This window comes from Protomyctophum parallelum, assembly GCF_964188405.1.
Source record: "Protomyctophum parallelum genome assembly, chromosome: 19".
NCBI classification, from domain to species: domain Eukaryota; kingdom Metazoa; phylum Chordata; class Actinopteri; order Myctophiformes; family Myctophidae; genus Protomyctophum; species Protomyctophum parallelum.
The window spans coordinates 33,725,343-33,734,294 of NC_139717.1; the positions used below are offsets into that span (position 1 = coordinate 33,725,343).

An 8,952-nucleotide genomic window follows, 5' to 3' on the forward strand; every position below is an offset into this window, starting at 1 on the left:
AACAATCAAGACAAGAGGCGATCAAGAAATAAATGCAAACCAGTGCTGTCCAAATAATAGAAAATGCTCGATAGTGGGCTCGATAAGAACCCGGCTCGATAAGCCTGATCGATAAGGTGATCGTTATCAATAAAAATGTACGAGCTCCATCCCCCCACACACACACACACACACACACACGGACACACACACGGACATGCATGGATCACAACTAGACAATTTTACCCTTGAGAGCAACAACAGGGAATTGTATCTGTTCAGCAGCACACAGGAATGGAGGGCAGCTATGTCCTTGCTGACAAACAATCACATGATAGTATGGGAACATGCTTAACTCTGATGCACAGAACGGTGACTATAGGTGACGGTGTGCACTGTGCAGGCCCCATCTATCTATAGGTGACGGTGTGCACTGTGCAGGCCTCATCTATCTATAGGTGACAGTGTGCACTGTGCAGGCCTCATCTATCTATAGGTGACGGTGTGCACTGTGCAGGCCTCATCTATCTATAGGTGACGGTGTGCACTGTGCAGGCCTCATCTATCTATAGGTGACGGTGTGCACTGTGCAGGTCTCATCTATCTATAGGTGACGGTGTGCACTGTGCAGGCCTCATCTTCTATCTATAGGTGACGGTGTGCACTGTGCAGGCCTCATCTATCTATAGGTGACGGTGTGCACTGTGCAGGCCTCATCTATCTATAGGTGACGGTGTGCACTGTGCAGGCCTCATCTATCTATAGGTGACGGTGTGCACTGTGCAGGTCTCATCTATCTATAGGTGACGGTGTGCACTGTGCAGGCCTCATCTATCTATAGGTGACGGTGTGCACTGTGCAGGCCTCATCTTCTATAGGTGACTATACATGACGGTGTGCACTATGCAGGCCTCATCTTCCTATACAATCGTCACATGATACCAAGGTGCAAAAGATACAAAACAAAACACAAATGTTTGTCTGATGAAGACTCAGCGCCGAGGGCCCTGGGTTCGACCTAGGACCTGTTTGTCTGTCTGTCTGCCTGGATTAGCCAAATCAGTTTTAAGCAACAGCTGTGTACAACATGTACACTCACTACACAGTAAGTTCATTTAACTCTGAAGGTGTACTCAGAGACAAATGTTTGCCACTGTCTCCACCAGGCCGAAGGCTTGGGGAGAGAGTATTTTTTGTGTGTGTGTGTGTGTGTGTGTGTGTGTGTGTGTGTGTGTGTGTGTGTGTGTGTGTGTGTGTGTGTGTGTGTGTGTGTGTGTGTGTGTGTGTGCGTGTGTGCGTGTGCGTGCATGTTATATCTGTTGCTTTGTAACTGCCTAATTGCATTGATATTTTCCTTAAATCATGCACCTTATCATCTGTGTTATTACTGCTATTTAACTGCCTCACCCGACTGCTTCTTTAACCACGCACCTAGCATGCACCATTGTGCATATATTTCTCACAGCCCATACTGATATCGGAGCTGTTTTTTTGTTTCTTTCTTGATCTCTTTCCACCTTTCTTTTAAATGCAATTTTGGAGCTTATAGGCCAAAGTATTTCACCCACTTTTTGTGATGTGACAATGGAGTTGCCTTGTGTGTGTGTGTGTGTGTGTGTGTGTGTGTGTGTGTGTGTGTGTGTGTGTGTGTGTGTGTGTGTGTGTGTGTGTGTGTGTGTGTGTGTGTGTGTGTGCACGTGCATGTGTGTGTGTGCAATCTGCAATGCCAGTCAAAAGAATACGAAAAAAATGAAAACAGACAATGCATGGCTTGAGGCATAAATTATAAGTGACACACATTAAGAGAATCTCATATGTTCAGGCCAGGGCCAAAGAAGAGATGCTGATTATGTTTAATTACCTGCTTGCTACTGTTCTCATTTAGTGAATGCATTTATCTTAGATATATAGATTAGACACTAAATGTCAATGAATGAATGAATGAATTATTTTATGTACAGGTATGTGTCATGCCACCTCGTGGCCCATCCCTCATGGGATTATATGACACCTTTTCATACAGTTACAATTATTCTGATATACACTTTTTATTACACTGGTTAGCGGCATATAGCACTGGTTACCGGCATATAGCTATTGCTAATAGGGCAAGCTGTGCTGTTTTCTCTGCTTAGTATTGAACTGCTAGCAATCTGGATATATAGTGTGATGAATCTAAGACCACAAACCAAAGTAATTCATCAAACAATCAACATCATCCATAGCCCTTTGATAAGAAAAAAAGAAAAACTCTTGACTCACAGCGATTTCCCTACAGGCAGACATTGATATTCCAGTGCCTTCTATTTGTTTCAGTGCATATTCCTTCTCGTCTTTCCTGCAGAAATACAAAAGAAAAGAAACACAGGAACGACGTTATAAAACAGCTCCATTTCTTTCATTGTCTATGTAACAATGTAATAATGCAGTCGTTTCAGCATCTTGTTCCAGAACACAACACAGCCTTGTGCTGTAGCCTGTCAGGTTTGGATAACCTGAGTGGTGTGTGGTGGTAATTGTGCACAGTAAAATCATATAACACCCTATATACTTAGTTGATCGGGGTTCCCCAGGGGACATGATAACTTGTTTTTTAGTAAACAAAATATTTTTGCTTCATGCTCACAACATTGTAAATCTTTTGCTAAATGATTGCCTATTATGACCAGAATAGGAAGCCTAAGGTTCATGTGGTTATTAACTGAACTGAGTGTAAACATGATGAGTTTACTGTGTGGGGGACCGACTATATGGTGGGCTATAATAAAAAACAACAATGCACACACATAGACAAAGTTGAAATGTTAGAGTATATATTTTATTTGGGTAGTCTCTCCTGAAGTGCCCAGATATTATTTTGTTTGGGTTTGAATGTCAGTTTTATGCAATATTATATATTAATATATATTATATATAATATTTATGGAACAGTGGAATCCCTGCCACTAGCAATACCCTCTGGCTGAAGGAAGCCCTTTACTCTCTGGAGGAGGCTTAATTATGTTGCCGAGTGGCACCTCTCCCCTGAGCCTGCAATGCATCATTATCTTTGCATGATTCTCACCACTGACACAAACACAGGCCCAGGATTCAAAGCACACAGTAGTCTCACTCTGACTCCGGACACAGAGCTTTCTTATAAACCAACACAAATTATGCACAGAGCAGAAACACTAGTCGTTGTTCCCCAATGCGTTAGTCTGACATCCCGTTAGTCCGACAATGTGGCCGGTTAAGAGTCACTCGTGGCCTCCGCATGCGGTTAGGGTTAGTATGGGCCTATGGTCGGAATATTGGGTAGTCGATGCTTTGGCAAAAAAACAAGAGTTCACGCTGAGTTTCTTCTACAGAATGAAGTCCTGCTTTTCTAATGCTTCTCGCAAAAAGCTGGTCACAGGCCTCTTTCCGTCGCAGCTCGATTATGGCGATACTGTCTACCGTGCTAGTTCCTCAACGCTGAGGAAACTTGACCCCTTGTTTCATGCTGCATTGAGGTTCATAACCAACTCCCCCTATAGGACTCAGCACTACTCTATACGCCCTAGTGGGTTGCACTCTTTAACGTCTCGTAGGTTGCTACATTGCCACATTGGTATATTCTCACTTATAAAGCCATTCTTGGTAGTCTCCAACTTTACATTTGTTCTAAATTTGAACTTGTCCAAAACTCTCTCAACCTCAGATCAAATGCTTGGCTGTGCTATGTCGTGCCCCCAATAAAATCTGAGGCTGGGGGGAAAAGCCTTGCTTTTTTGGACCCTGGTCTTGACCTACAAACCAGACTCAAATTGCAGCCTTCTGTGATTCCCTTATTGAGAGCGATTGCCATGGGCACACATTGCTCCTGCTTTGACGTATAGGAAATGTTTGGTTCTCTTGCTTTTTAGTTTAGTAGCAAATTTCGTTGCTTAGTTTTGACATATTAGCCTTTATTGGTTGCGTTATTAGATGTTCCTGTTCTCCCTCTGAGCTTCTTTGGTAGTGGGTAGGGTACTGCATTTATGAGCGTTGCATGTTTGTCCTGTTATTGTCTTGTATTCATTGTTACTGGCAGAGCCGTGTTACTTATTTTTCCTCTTCTCTTGGCCAGTTCACACTTGTAAAAGAGACAATGTGGTTTTTACTGGTTAAATAAAATAAAAACAAGAATTGATTACAGCAATTAATTACCAGCTGCTGCCTTATATCCCATGGTTGAGAGGTCGGCTAGAGGCAAAAGGTGTGTGGTTGCCTAGAGACGAGGCAGCAATCAGGACGATAGGTTGTCAGTACAGCAATGAGAAACATGGGTCTCAAATACAGTAAGTGGGCGTGAAAGCACAGCAGAGAAAACATTGACCAGCTGTGCTTACACAGCAGCTGGTAAAAATAGGGGATAGGATTGCCTTGTGCCCTTGCAAAGAAAAAGAGTGAAATGTGAGACTTACTGTAGCACTGAATATGTTCTGCACACTGTGCTGCCTGCAGACAAATATGAAATACTTTGAGCAAATAAGCAATGTTCTAGTGAAAATATTAATAAAGACACAATATAAAGGGTAAATCAAAGAGACTATATTCTATACAAATCAGTGAAAAGGGGCATTATTATTTTAAAACAAACAGCATCTAACAACAGGTTCATTATGTGTGCAGTCCTCAAACAGGTCCTCATGGTCTTTAGTTTAGACAACCTGATTTACATGAGGGATCGCCACTGAAGTGGCACATCTGTAATCCTGACTGAGCTACAAAGCCACTCCATGCATTAATTAGCATCTTAACATTGGAGCTCTTGGTCTGCAATTGATCATAGCTGGTTTACTTGAAGTAAACAGTAGTTTTTAAGTAGGTCAGATTGGATTAATCTTGTATCGGCCGATGTGTTCTGCAGAGACATTTGACAAATCTGTTATTTGTATAAATACAACATAATTAGTGGGAGGTAAAACGCCTCTCAGCACATTATTACTTCTTTAAAATATAAGCCAAGGTCAATGTAATTTCTCATTTTCATCCTCCCGTGGGCCTCTCATATTCCCAACCTAATCGGGCCTAAAGTGTGTGATATTATGTAATGCTAGCAGACGAAACGTTTATCTAGAATGGAGTTTTGCAGATTCCTAGTAATTGCAGATTGGTTGTATTATTATTGTGCTAATGGGCTAATACAATATTTGTCTCCACCAGGCCGAAGGCATGGGGAGAGAGTATGTTTTGCACTCTGTCCGTCCGTGTGTGTGTGTGTGTGTGTGTGTGTGTGTGTGTGTGTGTGTGTGAGTCCGTCCGTGTGTGTGTGTGCGTGTGTCCGCCCGTTTGTCCATCCGTCTGTTACTAATCTCCGGCACCGTTAACCCGGTCGATGCCACATTTTGCACACACACTCCCTGGATGCCAACAATGAACCTCTGCCCCACATTTTCCAGAGTGGCCTGTTATAGCGCCACCAGGAGGCCGACTTTTGAAAAACACATTTTAAGATATTACTCCTCCAGATTCTGTCCAAAAATCCCGCAAATCGTTACACACTATCTCTATAGTCATGTGTTCAAGCTGGATCTGTCCGATATTTCATATTCCATCCTAATTGGTTAACATTGGCTTTCAAAGTTTGCAGGATTGGCCCGTTTGGAACAAAATCCGCAAATCATGCAGCGTGCAATTTACGTGAAATCTTTCACTGACTTTCCTACTAGGAATGTAAGTTACTATGTAAGTTACATTTAAATGTTATACTGCATGGTACAGGTTTAACATACAATTGGTGGGTATTTGGTAATGCCCTGGCTGCCCCGAGCACTATCAGAATTATCAATAAAACCTTTCATGCAATCCTTTGGCTTACATGAAACCTGTATAACAAACCTGTGTATTCTTATCATTCAATGCCTTGTGCGTTTTCTTTTTCTTGTGCTACCAATGCCTTCTGCCCTTCCACATTTTCTGCACTGCTGATAAAGGAATTAGGATATTGTACCCGTGTTAAGAGGTTTATAATACTGCCATTCTACCTGTGCTTTATTTCTATCTGATCTCGTATTATTGTCTCCACCAGGCCGAAGGCATGGGGAGAGAGTATGTTTTGCACTCCGTCCGTGTGTTCGTCCGTCCGTCCGTTACCAGCTCATCTCCGGCACCGTTGGCCCCATCCATGCCACACTGCATGTGCACTCACACTCCCCTGGATGCCAACGACGAACCTCTGTCCCAAATATTCCACAACGGCCTGCACCATGAGGCCGATTTGGGCAAAACACATTTCTGTTGATTACTCTACACATTTCATCCATACATCACGCAATTCGGTATACACTATCTCCATAGTCATGTGATCAACACGGATCTGCACCATTTCCTATATTCCATCCTGATTGGCTAAGATACACACTCTGGGCTCCATCTTGCACCACCCTTATCCCTAAACGTATTTGCCATTTTTTACTATTTTGAAAAACATTTTAAAATAGTTCAACTAGCCGATCTACATCGAGACATTGTGATGGGTGGTGCAAGATATAGCCCACAGTGTGCAATTTCCATGACATTATACATACACATTTCCACTAGGCCGAGGATGCCATGCCACTTACTTTTTTCCAAAACAGCCTCATAGTGGCACTACAACCGGACAATTCCTGATTTTACCAACAACTGCATCGATCTGTGTACAACTTTGTATGCACTCCCTAGGCCATGGGTAAACTTTGTCCCTGCATCCCTCAATCTTGATAGATCTTTGTCAGGTCAGTATGGTACTGACCTGACAAAGATCTATCAAGATCGAAACATTGTCGTTTAATTCAATAAAGTAATTATTTACCAAAATAATTGTGTGCGGGCCCTACCTCCTTCCATTATTATATTATATGAAAACTCAATAAGTATTATTCAGCCTAATTATTCCACAACACAAACACAAAGATGACTTAACAAAGAGTATTGCAATATGGACTATGATATAAAACCACAAGAGCACTAAATGAATCACATGAAATCCCATCATCACTGGAGATAAAGGTGAACTAGATAAAGGTTCCTTGGGGATGACCCAGTCAGGCAGGCAGGGCTCCAGACTAACATGTTTTAATGATGGAAGTGCTGCCATCACGTTTTTGAATTCGTGCCAGACTGCCAGTAGGAATTTTATATGAAATCGAAGCATTCAAACATTCATACAAAACATTTTAAAAACAGAAATATGGTGAGATTATGCAGATCTAGCCTAAAGTTGTGGAGCATTTTTCTTACTTTGCCACTATACTGCACAAGAGAGGAAAAGATATTCAGCCAGTGCGTATAGTTCAGGGAATAATAAATGAACAAACAGAATTGGCCAATGGTATGACCAAAACATGAATTTATAGTAGGCTAATAGTTATATAATAAAAGGCTAATAATAATAATAATGAAAATAATGAAAGAAAAGTCAAGTGGTAGCAATGTCAAGTGGTATAGCAATGCCACCAATTTACTACAGACAAAAGTAGTTTAGTTCTGATGTGAGAGGTGGCCGATTTGATAGCAGCCAGGCTGATTAATTGGAATGTTGTTCAAATTCAACTCATGCATCACCTGATGGGCACTGGTCTTCAAGAACCACTGGATTGTATTCAAATTATTATTAATATTATAGGCTATTGAACATAACACATGAAACCAAACCTATAGCGTCCCACTCCCTGCATTCTTGGGGTGAACGTTCACTGAAAATATAGCAGATAGCACACAACTTGTCACAATGCACCACGCGATGGGCTTGATCATGTATTTTCTGCAAAGATATTTGGTGTAGAGGGAAAATGGAGAAGGCCTAGTTTAGACCTCTGGGGAACACCTGTCAACTAAGCATTAGTTTTGTGGTTAAGTCAAAGGATATCATATTGGGTGGGTGGGCTAGTCTTTCCTGAGTTTAGAAATATAATATAGGCTACTATGTAGTATTTTAAATTACATGAAGATAAAAAAAAACAGATGTTTTCCATGAAATCGTATACTCATTAAAACTATAGTGTCACAAGCATGCACTAAAATGTATTTTGCCCACCCATTATTACTGTGTATACTGTATAGGGCTGTAGGCTATTAACGTTGTACTGTTAAATGCACTGCACTGCACGTGACATAACGCCCTCGTCAAATAATTACTGTTAAAGATCAAAATGCAACTCAGACAGTGCATAAAAAGTTTGGCATAATAAAGTGTAGCCGGTTTAAAAGTAGCGATGCTGATCGATGTGATGCATGACCTCTCGCCAATATTAGAATTGCCATACTGAATGCAAGCTGCCTTGATTCCCATGAAGAGACTGTCAAATAAAATAAACAAACATCACCAGTGTTGTTTTGGAGGGAGGACCGTTTTGTGAGCGAGTGAGTGAGTGAGTGTTTGAGCGCGCGAGTGAGTGCGTGCGTGCGCGTGTTTGTGTGGCGTGTGTGTGTGTGTGTACGTGTGTGTGTGTGTGTGTACATGAAAACAAAAACACAGAGACGGGTATAGCGCTCGGGGGACACTCAAATCTATTCCTTTACACGCCCGTGCAATACACAATGGGACTGTATTTTGAAAATGCATTCTACAATCAGTACCCCCCCCCCCCTCTTCCCCCAGTAAACAATAACGATCTCAGAATCTTACCCGTCTTTGCGTTTAGCTTTATAAACGTGCCCGTAGGTCCCTCGACCCACTTTGCAACCTTCATATTCGAAAAGATCTTCTACTCTCTCTCGTTCGGCCGCGAGCTTTGTTTTGAAGTCGTAATCCATTCTAAGCCATAAATACGTCTTAATTTACAATAAAATAAAATATTAATTATTACATGCATTAATTAAATAATCTGGTCGTTTTATTCCCCCACCATTTCCTTGTTTGGGATTTTGGTCTGCTCCGCTTAATGTTCACTGGCTCGTTGACGTTTCTAATTGGCGCGCAAGGCTTCCTGGGCAACGTAGTTTTTTAAACTTGCCGCCTGGATTCATCAGCACGCGTGTGAGGAG

General features: G+C 41.8%; 1 protein-coding gene across 5 annotated transcripts in view; it reads right to left on the reverse strand.

The window, feature by feature from the left end:
* Nucleotides 1–8,736, reverse strand: part of cdk19 (cyclin dependent kinase 19) — a gene marked incomplete at its 5' end in the record, with an annotated part of 59,870 nt that extends 51,134 nt beyond the window's left edge. For 4 of the 5 annotated variants that reach the window (XM_083789764.1, XM_083789763.1, XM_083789762.1 and 1 more), the window contains 2 exons: nt 2,242–2,317; nt 8,594–8,721. In XM_083789764.1, the coding sequence (XP_083645890.1) occupies nt 2,242–2,317; nt 8,594–8,721 (204 nt within the window). Of the gene's footprint in view, nt 1–2,241; nt 2,318–8,593 lie in introns of all 5 variants that reach the window. The other variant, XM_083789765.1, reaches the window with a different exon arrangement.
* Between the last annotated feature and the right edge of the window lie 216 nt (nt 8,737–8,952).